General features: G+C 44.5%; 1 protein-coding gene across 1 annotated transcript in view; it reads left to right on the top strand.

The window, feature by feature from the left end:
• The window catches only part of LAMC2 (laminin subunit gamma 2), a 51219-nt gene that overhangs the window by 31892 nt on the left and 5253 nt on the right, over positions 1–14074 (top strand). The window contains exons 9-20 of the mRNA XM_058539904.1: positions 1742–1854; positions 2791–3009; positions 3628–3813; positions 4429–4674; positions 6792–6937; positions 7914–8070; positions 8383–8588; positions 9641–9720; positions 10801–10938; positions 11707–11851; positions 12573–12722; positions 13269–13383. Coding sequence (XP_058395887.1) covers positions 1742–1854; positions 2791–3009; positions 3628–3813; positions 4429–4674; positions 6792–6937; positions 7914–8070; positions 8383–8588; positions 9641–9720; positions 10801–10938; positions 11707–11851; positions 12573–12722; positions 13269–13383 — 1901 coding nt within the window. The remainder of the gene's footprint in view (positions 1–1741; positions 1855–2790; positions 3010–3627; positions 3814–4428; positions 4675–6791; positions 6938–7913; positions 8071–8382; positions 8589–9640; positions 9721–10800; positions 10939–11706; positions 11852–12572; positions 12723–13268; positions 13384–14074) is intronic.

Below are 14074 nucleotides of genomic sequence, written 5' to 3'. Positions count from 1 at the left end.
TGAGGTCACAGACGTCGCTTTGTGTGTCTAAGAAGGTTGCATGATCCTGTAGAATGGGGATTTTGAATGGCATGTATAGAGAGGTCAGGGGAGGGGGCTGTGCCTGCTAAGTGCTCAGTACAGCGTTGGAGGCTGGGAAATCAAGATGAAGAAACATAGTCTTTGTCCTCCAAGAGCTCATGGTCTAGCAAGTTATATAACACATCAAAAAGCAAATACGATGCAGTACAATAATCTCTTCAGTGGAGGTGCATGTTCATGGGGACCTGCAAGGAGAGGAAAGAGTGCCTAATTATGCCTGGAGGAGTCAGGAAAAGCGTCACAGAGGAGGCAATGTGTGGGCTGAGAACAGAAAGAAGCACAGCGCTTTCCCAGGAAGAACATCAGGACAACCTGTACATGTGACTATATGGGGGATGTGGAAAGGCATAATATGGGAGGAACTGGCAAGCTGGAACACAGCATATATAGAGGAGATGGGGAGATAAGTTTGAAAAGGCTGGAAAAGGACCCAGCGTGGTGGGCTTTGAGTGTCGTGTCAAGGTGCTGAGATCTTGTCCATACCTGCAAGATGATGGAAACCACTGAGAGACTGGAAGTCGAGAAGTGTCATGATCATGTGTAAAGGCTGGGTGCAAATACCATGTGGAGGATAGTTCAGGTAGGGTCCTTAACTGGACCATTAGAACACATTTGCAGTGGTTCAAGTGATGGTTGCTGGGGGCCTTACTCAGGGCAGAGGTGACGGGAATAGAGAATAGAAGACCCAGAGTACACACACAATGTGTATGTACTTAAATAACCAAGCGCAACTTATTCTGATGATACACACAGACAGCTATCCTAGCTGGAATACCCATTCCCACCTTCTCAGCTTGGTGAACTTACTCTTTAAGATTAAGCTTACAAGGTTCTTCCTTTGTATTAGCCTCCTCAGAATCCCAGGTAAAGTTACGGTCACCTCGTGAGTTGCTGTGGCGTTCTGTACATGTATTTGTTATAGCACTCACTGCACCATATCATAATTATTTGTTTACCCATTGACTGCCCTGCCTGGACGCTGATCACTTCACCCTTGTTGTCTTTGTATCCTCCAGCCTCATACAGCGTCTGGTCCAAACCAAGTGCACAGTAAACTGCTGTTTAATGAATCAGTGAATGGAACAAAATGGGTAGGATTGTTTCTGGAAGAGATATTCCAGTAAAAAACAAAACAAAATTAAAAAGAATAGTGCAGGGGCTTGTGATATGATGCAGAGAGGCACTATGATGCCAAATTAAGAAGTATTAGATGTGGACAATGTAGAAGATGGAAACTGACTTTTGAAAAGAGTAAGGGAAACGTGCTCAGATAACAAATCATTTAAACAACAAAACCAAAAATGAATGGTAGCTCTTGAGGATCAGAGCTCAGGGATGTTTCTGATATTAGGTTTTGTGTGGCCGAGAATAGAAGGTGGTCTCTGATGACCTGGACCAGCACTGGATGCCATGACCCCTGGAGGTCAGCTTCCTACACTGGGATGCCCTCCATCATGTCCTATGGGGCTTGTGGTCCCCATGGAGTGAGAAGGCTCCAATTTCACGCCTGCGAAGATGTCTACCCATCCTTAGCCCCTCTCAGCAGGACTTCGAAGGGGCTTACCTGTTCCCACATTCTCAGGGATAATTTGTATCAGGTATATGAATTATGAGATTTGATAAGAATTGGATTTTAAGCTTTTGGTTTTAAATCATGCAGATTAAGTGAACATCCAAGCAGTAACTGGAGCCCCCAGCTGAGTTACTTTGAGTATCGGAGGTTACTGCGGAACCTCACAGCCCTGCAGATCCGAGCTACCTATGGAGAATACAGTAAGTGACTAAGAGAAACGAAAGTCTCTCTTCTTAGGTTTTAGTTTAATTTTTTCCAACTCTCTGAGGTGGTGACAGTCCCCAAACAAGTAGATCAACTACTTGATGGTTTTGATGTAGTCCCTGATCAAATCTAGAAAAAGCTTTAAGAAAGGAATGTTTCTCTAGAAAGAGGTCATCACCAATGAAGAATGAATGATGCTACCTTGCTAAGAGTCTCCGAATTTAGATGAAAGCTGGTTATTTGAAGAAGATAATCTACAGCAAATGGGACATTCCCTTAGCTAGGAAATAGCATCTACAACACAGCCCTCTATTCCTTGAGTAGCTTTTCCTCTGGGATTATGCTTGGTGCCACCATGTTCGGACATCATCATGTATTCTGTTAATTCCTTTTATCGAACTTCACATGTTGGGTCCTCCTAATCCCAACTGGACTTATTTAAATGCGAGTTCCTTCAGCTTTTTAGCACGCATGTAAAAAGGAAGCATGGCTGGCATGTACCATTTCTACTTCACTGATGCAGCAAAGAAAGCAGGAAGTAGAAAACGTGTTTACTAACAACTTATTGAATCTTTACTCTGTGCCAGGCACATTATAATATATAAATTGTCTCATTTAATTTCACAACAAACATAGGAAGTGTATACCACTGTTACTTCTCTTCTACAGTTGAGGAAACACAGTCATGGAGGGGTTATGTGACTTACTCAATTCACACAGCTAGTGAGGTGGAGCCAGAATTCAAACCCTGATTTTTCTGATACCAGAGCCTGTGTGCTCAGTCATGATGGACTGCTGTACCTCTATGCATGGCATAGCAACCGAACACCTGTTTTTGACAGGGAGTTAAGAAAAACAAGATCCCAGAGAGCCTGACTTTAGATCTTTAGGCCTTACCACTTGCTACTTCTAACCTGTTCTCTCTATCGTAGGTACTGGGTACATTGACAACGTGACCTTGATTTCAGCCCGCCCTGTTTCCGGAGCCCCAGCACCCTGGGTTGAACAATGTGTGTGCCCTGTTGGGTACAAGGGGCAGTTCTGCCAGGATTGTGCTGCTGGCTACAAAAGAGATTCAGCCAGACTGGGACCGTTTGGCACCTGTATTCCGTGTAACTGCCAGGGGGGAGGGGCCTGCGATCCAGACACAGGTGAGTGAAATGGCACCTGGACCAGGTGGCTGGGGGTGCAGCCAGGTGACTGGGGTTTCCTGTGGAAGAGAGAGCGCTGTGGAAGAAAGGCCGTGCCTGAACTCATTTGGGAAATGGGAAAGGATTAAGGAAAGTAGGGCTGGAGTCAGAGAAGATGGACATGGTGCTTGATTACACTCAATCCTCTTCATTATGGAAATGTCACAAGGTTGTGATAAAGGTGCTAGGTTACAGGAAATGGCGGTCCTGGTCCCGGTTCAGTGGTGGGTAGGGGAGTCGGTGTCGAGTTGCAAGAATTGTATAAGGAGATCAAAGGCGATGACTGAGCCTGAATGGATGTGCCAACAAATGGCGTCAGGCCCTGGGGGATGGGGAGCAGTGTTAAGTTATGGATTGTAAGGGAACTGTCTGTCTGCTTAACACGGGAGAGTGAGGGTGGAGTCAGCGTCGTGGCCGTGTTTAGAGATGGTACTAGGGCAAAAGATGAATGCCAGTGCTCACACACTTTGGCGAAAGCTTCAGAAAGGAAGGCTTTGAGTGACTAAGCTCTGACCCCCATGCATCCTCCACACTAAAGGAAGTGTATGGTTTTACCCTGCTCATTTGTCTGCCTCCCAGGAGATTGTTATTCAGGGGATGAAAATCCTGACTTCCCTGAGTGTGCTGACTGCCCCATTGGTTTCTACAATGATCCACACGACCCCCGAAGCTGCAAGCCGTGCCCCTGTCACAATGGCTTCAGCTGCTCCGTGATGCCCGAGACAGAGGAGGTGGTGTGCAATAACTGCCCCCAGGGGGTCACTGGTAAGCCTGACGACCTGCTTCACCCTGTCCTGATGCCGTGAATTTGTGTAAACAGCTTCTATCCCAAGGAATGTCTAGGGAATTATAATTACTTGAGGTTAATCTAAATGGGCTCATTCTAAAGATAAGAATATTTTGATGCCTGAGAGGTGAGGTGCATCGAGGAAGGGTAGAATGTACGGGGAGAAAACATCTACAGCTGTTTCAGGAGATTTGTAATTAGGACATGACATTTTCAGACATTATACATGGTCTAACTAAGTTTTTGAAAATGAACCAAGGTAAAGAAGGAAAACTCAGTGACTTTTTAAATGTCACATCTCTCTGCTGCTCCGTCTGAAAGAAGAGTTAATTCTTCAGCAGCAGCCTTGGTGGTATTGCTCTAAATCTGACCTCTCCTCATCTGGTTAACTGGCAGCCAGCATCCCTGCCTGTGTGGTCCGTGGCCACCAGGAGTGGAAGAGCCATCCCTTGCCCTGGGTACCTGCTCCTGAGGCTGTTGTTCTGGGGTCCGGGGTGGGAAGTGCTTCTAGAGGGCGGCTTGTATTTAGACCTCTGCATCTGGTCTTGCTGCCAGTGGATGACCACTTGGGCTTGGCCATTTGTTCCTCCAAGGTGCCCGCTGTGAGCTCTGTGCCGATGGCTATTTTGGGGACCCCTTCGGGGAACGTGGCCCAGTGAGGCCTTGTCAGCCATGTCAGTGCAACAACAATGTGGACCCCAGTGCCTCTGGGAACTGTGACCGCCTCACAGGCAGATGTCTGAAGTGCATCCACAACACAGCCGGTGTCCACTGCGACCACTGCAAAGCAGGCTACTTCGGGGACCCCTTGGCTCCCAACCCAGCGGACAAGTGTCGAGGTAGGCCTGCGTCCCCAGACAGGTTGTATGGTTGTGTGTGTGTGTGTGTATGTGTGTGTGTGTGTGTGTGTATACAGGTAACCTTGTTAGTGTGTGCAGGTCAGAACACACAAATCAGCAAGGCCAACAGCAGGTGATACTGTGATGCTCCTTTGGTTTCTCTGACCGACTGGCCTGTGAACAGCCTGGACCATTCACCTGTCAAAGGTCTTAAGACCAGTTTCCCCTGCAGCAGGGCTCTGGAGGACAGAGCTGGAGGATGTTGAATGGGTTAAAGCTGGGTGGGAGAAGTGAAAAAGGTCAGGTTTACATTCCTGAGTGGAAGAGGAGATAAAATGGGGCCACGTCCTATGCCCAATCCCGAGGCTGGAAGGCAGGGAAGTGGCTGCCAAACCTGTTATAGGAGAGTAATAAATGGCAGGAGACCACGCCTGAACACACTGAAGTGGGGAGGGGAGGGGGCTGTAAAGCAGTTTAAGAGACCCTCTCAGGAAGTCAGTGTAATTGACGTACAGAAAGGTAACCGTCAAACTTCTCCTAACAAGACTCGGCTTCAAAGCAGCGGCTATCGTGGGGCATTCCTAAGGGCTGCTCCAGATCAAAGCGTGAATGTGCAGATCGGTCCTCTTGCTCAGCCCTTCTTTCAAATCTCTGCACATTTCTATTCTACAGGCAAGTTCAGTTCTAGGGAGCTGACCTGCCCAGAGACTCACCCCTTAGTTGTAAGGTCCCAGACCAGCCCTGGTGCCCAGAACTCAGAGCCTTATTTATTATAAGGTCCAGAGTGGCTCTGGGGTCCCAGACCGGAGAACTTCTGGTTCCTTAGGAGTTCTGCAGGGAGCCCAGAGCCTCCCACTCTCACCAGAATCTCCACCCCTGGAAATGCCAGAAGACCTCTGTGCAACCTGGGGCTTCTACCCAGGGGCACGAATCCCCCCTGCCCTGACCCCAACCTCTAGGTTAGCTATGGTGTGCTAGAAAGTACCCATGATAGGAAGAGGCCACACAACATCAGCAGGACTGAGTTCAAGTCCAGTTTTTTTTAACATACCTATTGTATTATGCCGATTATACCAATTAATCTCTCTGAGCCTGTTTCCTCATGGATGAATAATATTTAACTCAAAGTGCTTGCAAAGATAAAATACAATAGCACATAGGAAGTACACTGTAAACTATATAATTCTAGCTATAAGGCGCTACTAATAGAGACTTCACTGGCTTTAGACCACACATTTCTCCACTCAACTGTCTTTTGTCAAGCACCTACCAGGTACCCAAAGTGGAGCTAGATACTGAGGTTACAGTGATGAATACGTTAGCCCCAGCTCCCCAAGAGCTCACATGCTAATAAGGAAGACACACGAATACGTAAGGAAGTAAGGACAGTACTTAGACATGTGATCATATCACTATGTGCTGAGTGATTTGCGAGCACCGAAGATAGAGCAACCCAGAAAATCACTGTAACCCCATCAGAGCAGTGTCTCACCCCCTGTTATATCCTCAGCTCCTAGAACAGAATGTGGCACACAGTAGTACTCAATCAGTTTGACTGAATGAAGAAAGCTACTGCTTTCTTACTGCATTTCCTACATCAAAGGCAGCAGAGCAGAAGGAAAAGAGCATTGGCTCTTTCCAGGTTCTCATTCCAGCTTACTATTTACTTGCTGTGTGTCCTTGGATAGGTTCCTCAGCCTCTCTGAGCTCATATTCCTCATCTGTAAAATAGAGGGAGACGTATACATCTGGCACATAATAGGCCCAGAAGAAATGTTATTCTCCTTGTGAGCAAAACCAGAGTACCTACAGAATATCCAACAGGCTTAGAATTTAATAGGAGGAAGAAAACAAATGCCACCAGAAACAATGGACTGTTTTAATATCTCTTCATCCACCCACACACCAAACAAACCTGCCCGAGATTCCTAAGACCTGTCTGTAGTAGGATGTGCTTGGAGGCATATGGCCAAGAGATGAATCTGACACAATATGAATTCTGGAAGGATTCTTTGCCCTTGGTGATTTGAACTTCTTCCTTTTATCTTTGCTATACTTCCAGTTTCTGGAATTAGCTTGATATGAATACTTCCTATTTGTCTGTCTTTTGTCTCTAGCTTGCAACTGCAACCCAGTGGGCTCGGAGCCTGTGGAGTGTCGAAGTGATGGCAGCTGCGTTTGCAAGCCAGGCTTTGGTGGCCTCAACTGTGAGCGTGAAGAATCAACCAGCTGTCCAGGTTGCTATAATGAAGTGACGATTCAGGTGTGCATGCTTCCCTTACCAACTCTCACCCCACGAGTAAAATCTTTAAATGTCTACTGGTGGTTCTGTCACTGATCTAGGACCCCACTAGTGTCCTGGAGATGGAGGTGAGGGTTACTATTTCTTTCTTTAAAAACTGCTGTATTAAAAAGAATTCTGTAGAATAGTAATAATACTTCAGGTTACCATTTTCAAAACCCCTTTTACAGATACTGTCTTGCTTGGTACTCATGATACTTAATCAAATGGGGAGAAAAAGCATTCTGACCTCAGTTTTCACTGAGCAAAGAAAGTCTCAAAAAATTTGCAGTCTTTCAAAATCACATGGCCAGCTGGAACTGAGAATCCTATCCACGTCCCCTGACTCTGAGTTTAGTGCTCTTTCCACTATGATTTGCCATTGAATTTCTTCCAAGAGATGTCCTTGTAGAACAGATGAAGAAAAACATAAACATTTAAGAGACGTGAGGAGTCCAGAAGGTGTTGAGGCTGTCCAAACAGGAATGGCCTCCAGAAATTTCTCATTCAAAATCCAGAGAAGAATGAAATTGATGTTGTTAATTATTATTATTTTGCTGGGGTGAGGGGTAGAGGAGAAAAGGGCACAAACAGAACCCCAAATGTAGAACAAACTCAACCTTTTAAAAAAATTTATCTATTAAACCAGCCCTCTGTAGCATTTTCTTTGTTCCAGACACTGTTCTAAGCACTATAGAAATATTAACTCATTTAGTCCAAGAAATAAGTCTATGAGGTATTATTATTATTATCCCCATCTATGGATTAAGAAAGGTCACACAGCTAGTGAGTAGTGGGGCCAGAATTCAAACTCAGAGAGTCTAGGTTCTAGAATCTAAACTTTTAACTACCGTGACATGCCAAGCATTTCTGGGCTTTTAGCTCTCATCTCCTAGTAGCTGGTGTTTGACCATGGTCTCTGCCATCTGTTCTGATCCTCTTTCCCATGTGGTTTCAGATGGATCAGTTTATGCAGCAGCTCCAGAGCCTGGAGGCCCTGATTTCGAAGGCTCCAGGTGGCGGTGGAGCCGTACCCAACACAGAGCTGGAAGGCAGGATGCGGCAGGCTGAGCAGGCCCTTCAGGACATTCTGAGAGAAGCCCAGATTTCAGAAGGTGATCAAGGCCAATTTCCCTTCAGACAGAAGACAATTTATAGTCCCAGAAAGCATTGCTAGACTAGGTCATTGGATCTTCTGCAGGTATCAGTTCAGCAGATGTCTCTAACTAGCCCTTGCAGAGGTGGAAGGATTGTCTGTCTTCCTGGACCTGAATGATGGAGATAAAAGAGCGGTTGCATGCATTCATGTATTGGGTTTTTACCATTTTGCCATAAAGCCAAATTCACTTTTTCAACCCTCCATTATGTTTGAATACTCTATGCTGACCCTGAAAGTGCTCATCTTCCCTTTTCTTGTTGGTGTTCAGGTGCTATTAGATCCCTCAATCTCCAGTTGGCCAAGGCAAGGAGTCAAGAGAATAGCTACCGGAACCGCCTGGATGACCTGAAGATGACTGTGGAAAGAGTTCGGGCCCTGGGCAGTCAGCATCAGAACCGAGTTCAGGATACTCGCAGGCTCATCACCCAGATGCGCCTGAGCCTGGAGAAAAGCGAGGCTTCCCTGCAGAACACCGTAGGTGGTGCTGGCTTAGCTGAGGGACTCAGAGTCACTGCTGTGTGGGAAGACGCACCTGTAGGCATCACTGGCTCACTTTCTGTCTCGGGTTTTCTGGTCTACCTGGCAGATAGTTGGACTTCTCTTCCTTCAAACAGTCACCCCTCTTCTTTGCATCCTTTGGCTTCTTGCTATTTCCCATCTTACTGCATTATGTTCTTCTCCCTAGTTCGTTTCTTGCTAACCGTATCCTCATCTTGGCCCTGTCTCCTCTCCTTCCTTTCTGCATATCTTCTAGCTTGCTATCTCCCAGAGGGCAAGATTTAATTTTGTTCATATTGACATTCTCAGCCCATAGCACAGTGTGTGTCTGTGATAAATTTTTGCTGCATAAATGAATGAATGAACAAAAGCACAAATGAAAAGGGAAGGAAGGAAGAAAGGAGCCCAATGAAGACATGGTTCTTAAAACGGGAAAAAAATTGTTGCCAGTATAATTTTCTTAAGGATGTAGTTTGTAGTGTGGTAGGAGGGAGAGATTTGAATGAGAGCTCTTCCCTTTCTGAATAAAGGCAGTGGTGACAATAAGTTAAGTGGGTGGGTAGGCGATGAATAGAGGAAATTGGAAGATAATCAGATATTACGCTGAGGAAATGAAGGATTTAAAAAATAATGTATATTTATTTTTTCCTTATTACAAAAATAATGTTTATTGTAGAAAATTTAGAAAATAAATAAAAATCCCCTATGATCCCATTACTAAGAAATAACCACCATTGAAACTCGATACATATTCTACTGGACTTTAAATACATGTGAAAATATAAACGTATATATTTTTAAATGCATCTATATCTATTTATAGACTTTTTTGAGCCTAGATTTCTACTTTATTTTTGTCTATACTTTTTTTTTTTAATGTAATGATTGTGGTGACTAGGGACTCTTGATGTATCAGGGTGTGGAATGCTGTGTGGCTAATGACAAGTGGTTCTGACAGGACAGACATAGAACCTGCTTAGACGCCATGGCCAAGTGCAAAGCCTTAACCAATTCTCCTTTTTCCACAGAACCTTCCTGCTTCAGAACTCTACGTGGGGCCAAATGGGTTTAAAAGTCTGGCTCAGGAGGCCATGAGATTGGCAGACAGGTGAGCAGCTTTAGAGGGCACCTCTGCTTCAGATCATCTCTGCAAGGCCAGACTTGAACAAAACTGTAGGGTATTCAGGACCTAAGCACCATATTCATTACCTCCAGGCTCCTTTGCAGCCATGCCTGCCTTGAAGCCATTTTTTAACCACTTGGCATTTAGTGTATGTAGGTGGCCACTGGGCATGGTTGTTTGGCAGGAGTTGGGGGTGGGGGTATTTCTTTCTCAGATTTCCCTATGACTCACAGTGTGGCTTTGGTGTATGTCAGATGTGATTCCTTGGCCCCGTGAAATGAATTAGCCCTTGGAAAACATCGCTCTGCAGCTTTGAGGGACTCCCAGGCTCCCATACCGAGCCTGGGAACAAGTAGCAACAAGTTGTTTGCTAGCCTGTGGGGGCGAACTCTGCAGAGGGGGAACTCCCCCCTGAAAACCAGCTCTGCAGGGCCCCAATGCAGCTTCTCAGTCCTTGCCCGACTATAAATCCTACCATGTTGAGAGGTTTGCTCATAGCAGAGTGCTCAGCAAGGTGTCAGGCTCTGCTAATCCCAAATGGAATTCAGTAAGCAGAAGGGGGCTGGCTTGTGTTTTTGTAGCATGAGCTGCCTGTTTTTAACCTGAGAAAAACCTGAGCCTGTTTTTATCACTTTCTAGAACCAGGAGGACAAAAGCATCTAGGGGACTTCTCATGGCAGGCTTTTTCCCTCCTAGAGATGGCCCAGTTTAGACATGCAGCATAAGTCAGAAGGGAGTTGGATCCTGGATGAAATAAAACCTAGGGGTTTCTTCCTGCAGAAAACAGCTTACAGACCCAATATTTTCATCTCCATCCCCCACCCCAGGCTTCCCCTGATTATGCCATAAACAGAAAAGGTCCCCAGAAAGTCTATGACAAGAGGCTGCTTCTCTAGAACACCTTCTGCTTCTTGATAGTTCCTCTAATTCCATCTAATCAGGGTTAATTCTGTTTGGCTTTTCTAGCCAAACCAGTTCCCTTACTCCTCTCCCTTCATTTAAATAAAAGATCTAAAGGAAGCCCTTTTCTATGAAAACTTAAATTCTTTGTTTTTAATCTCTCAGCCACGTTGAGTCAGCCAGTAACATGGAGCAACTGGCAAAGGAAACTGAGCAAGCACTATCACTGGCGCGCAACGCTCTGGGTGACGGAGGTGGAAGCGGCAGCCTGGACGGCGCCATGGTGCAAGGGCTTATGGGAAAGTACGTTTCAACGGGTCCTCACGAGGACCAATATAATCTGTATCATCCCAGGGTATAATGCAAACCACGTTTGACAGGTGCCATGTTTCTTTAAAAGTATATTACTAATAAGAGGGAGAAGAGAATGAGAGTATTGCTTTGGGGGAAAGCAGATACCTTTTAGGCTGAAAGAAGAAAAGATTGATAAATACAAGTAAAGTTTGTGTTTTGGTTGAGAGATTGCATACTTGGAGATATGGTCACCCTCTGTGGTGTTTGAAGGATATGAGTAAAGCCATCTGATGGTGTGGATATAAAAATAATATATTTAGGGGGCTGGCACCTGTGGCTTAGCGGTTAAGTGCGCGTGCTCTGCTACTGGCGGCCCGGTTCGGATCCGGGCGCGCACCCACGCACCGCTTCACCGGCCATGCTGAGGCCGCCATCCCACATACAGCAACTAGAAGGATGTGAAACTATGACATACAACTATCTACTGGGGCTTTGGGGGAAAAAATTAATAAATAAAATTATAAAAAAATAAATAAAAATAAAAATAATATATTTATATTATCAAGAAATGGGAAACCTGGGTTGAATTTTTCTGACCTAACCTGTATAAACTTTAAGGCTTATGTTTAGATTGTGGAGAGGGACACATATCTGACGCATAACCTCATTTGGTTCTTTTGATAATTCCAACGATGTACTTTTAAAACAACAGGGTGAATTTTTGCTTTTAATGAAAAGAGTGAATGCTCAAAGTCCTCTTTCTTCCCCCACCTGCAGATTGGAAAAAACCAAGTCTCTGGCCCAGCAGTTGTCTAGGGAGGCCACTCAAACGGACCTGGAAGCAGATGGGTCTTATCAGCATAGTCTCCGCCTTCTCAATTCCGTGTCTCAGCTTCCGGGAGTCAATGGTCAGTCCTCTCAGGTAAGGGCCTCTAGCCTCAGCACTGATGTACAGAAGAAGGGCCGTAATGCTTTCTTCTCTGGGGGTTCCATAATATCGTTCAATCATGCAGTTTGTCCGCCACGTTGACCTTTCTTGCTTTGGATTAGGAAGAGTATTTATCCTTCTCATTATCCATTTTCTTCTTCTTAAACCCCAATATTGATCTCTGAAAAAGCCTTAGCTCACATTCCGAACCTATTAGTGGGTGAAGTTTTATATCTCTTCTGTAATTCTGGGGACTACTGAAACTTGTGGGAAATTGTTATAGATAAAATTTGATATTTACAGTTAGATCCAACCTATGGTACATCTCTATGTACAGACACTCAGAAGACTTTTGTTCTTCTGAGAAGTTTTGCATTGTTTCTGTCATCAATTCCTTTAACTATTCCAAACTTATTAGATTAAGAAGTTTCTGCTTTGTATCTACAGCAAAAACCACTCACAGTGATTCCCACAAAAATGTTCCCATGTATGTATAAACTAACGCGTAAAATAATGAAAAAAATAAAACAGGCACAAAACCTGTTTGGTGCTTGGGGGATCTGCTGCCTGACTTTCATAAGGCACATTGCCTCATTACTGTTAGACTCTGGGCTGGATTGTTGTTATTCTCAAACAATGATGTCGGGTCCTAAGAAGGCTGATGTGGTAACTGGTTAGCAGAAAGTCAGATTCATTCATTTCTTTGGGCTCACAGGTAGAAGCAAAGAGGATCAGACAAAAAGCTGATTCTCTCTCAAGCCTGGTGACTAAGCATATGGATGAGTTCAAGCGTGTGCAAAGTGATCTGGGAAACTGGGAAGAAGAAACCCAGCAGCTCTTACAGAATGGAAAGAATGGGAGACAGGTATCCTTTTGTTAATTTGTTCACTCAACAAACACATATTGAATGCCTACCATGTGAATAAATACGGCAAGAGGAATCATTGAAAACACTCTAAAGGTCATGGTACCGCTGCTTATGGGAGAAGTAACTGAAATACAGAGGCTTTAATGTAATTAGCTCAGCTCCACCCACTGAGTCAGGCTTCAAATCTAAGAATAGGACTCAGGCCTCCTGGTCCAATTTTGGTCTAGCTCTGTCTACTAGATTGGCTTCAGGAAGTATCTAGAGTTTTAAATTATGATTTGCATTACTATTCTTCTCCCTGATAATGGACTAGAGTTTGAGACTATTCTCTATATAGGAACCTTTTGGGTTTCTTTGGGTTATGAAGTTTGCTCTGTCCCAGACTGTGGAGGGGTTTGCCACAGCACCTCTACACTGTTAAGTGAATTATAGCCCTCTGTTGACATGAAGAGAAATGTGTTGGAGTGATTTTGCTGACAGGAATGCACTTCCTGGGTGTATGTTACATTTTACTCTAATCTTGTTCTGTCTGCCTATTTACAGAAATCAGATCAGCTGCTTTCTCGTGCCAACCTTGCTAAAAGCAGAGCCCAAGAAGCACTAAGTATGGGCAATGCCACTTTTTATGAAGTTGAGAATATCTTAAAGAATCTCAGAGGTGAGTATTTCATGGTTTAGGTCACTTGAGTATTTTAAAGGTATAACCATGACTTTGGTTTATTTTGAATCCTCATATATTTCTGTAAGTGATAGATATATTGGGGTATTAATAGATGCTTAATAAATATCTTTCTAAAGAAAAAAATTTCATTAATATTTGATGTAATGGAAAGACTTGGACTAGATGGGAGAAGGCTTGAGTTCTGATCCCTGCTGTGACCAGGCTGAGCTGGCTGTGTGACCATAGACAAGTCACATAGCCTTTCCCAACCCTAATTTCCTCCTCATTAAAGAGAGAAGGTTGTAGTAAGTGATCCCTAAAGTCTCTCACAGATCCAACATCCCACTACCAGACAGATATTTTTCCTTTTCTTTTGTAGCACGGTTGGTTCCAGTATGGAACCAATGTGGTTGCTTAGTGGTAGTAATGGAGTAAGCTTTGTCACAGCATCTAGGTCCAGGAAATTTGGGTTTGTACCTTGTAGAGATCTGGCTAAAATTTAAGACTTCTTCACTAAAGAACAAAATAGAAACATCCCTATAGCCTTGGGATTTTCTTCACAGAAAGTACCTCTCTACTCATTCTATCCAACCTCCAACTATTCTCATTGGCAGCTTAGTATTTAAGGCTCTGGCTTGAAACTTTGGGCTTCAAAGATTCCATCTGCTTTTGATCCACTTTGGGGTCT

This window comes from Diceros bicornis, chromosome 4, assembly GCF_020826845.1.
Source record: "Diceros bicornis minor isolate mBicDic1 chromosome 4, mDicBic1.mat.cur, whole genome shotgun sequence".
NCBI lineage: Eukaryota > Metazoa > Chordata > Mammalia > Perissodactyla > Rhinocerotidae > Diceros > Diceros bicornis.
Note: the sequence above shows the minus strand (reverse complement) of the source record. Positions and strands in the feature narration are given on the sequence as shown.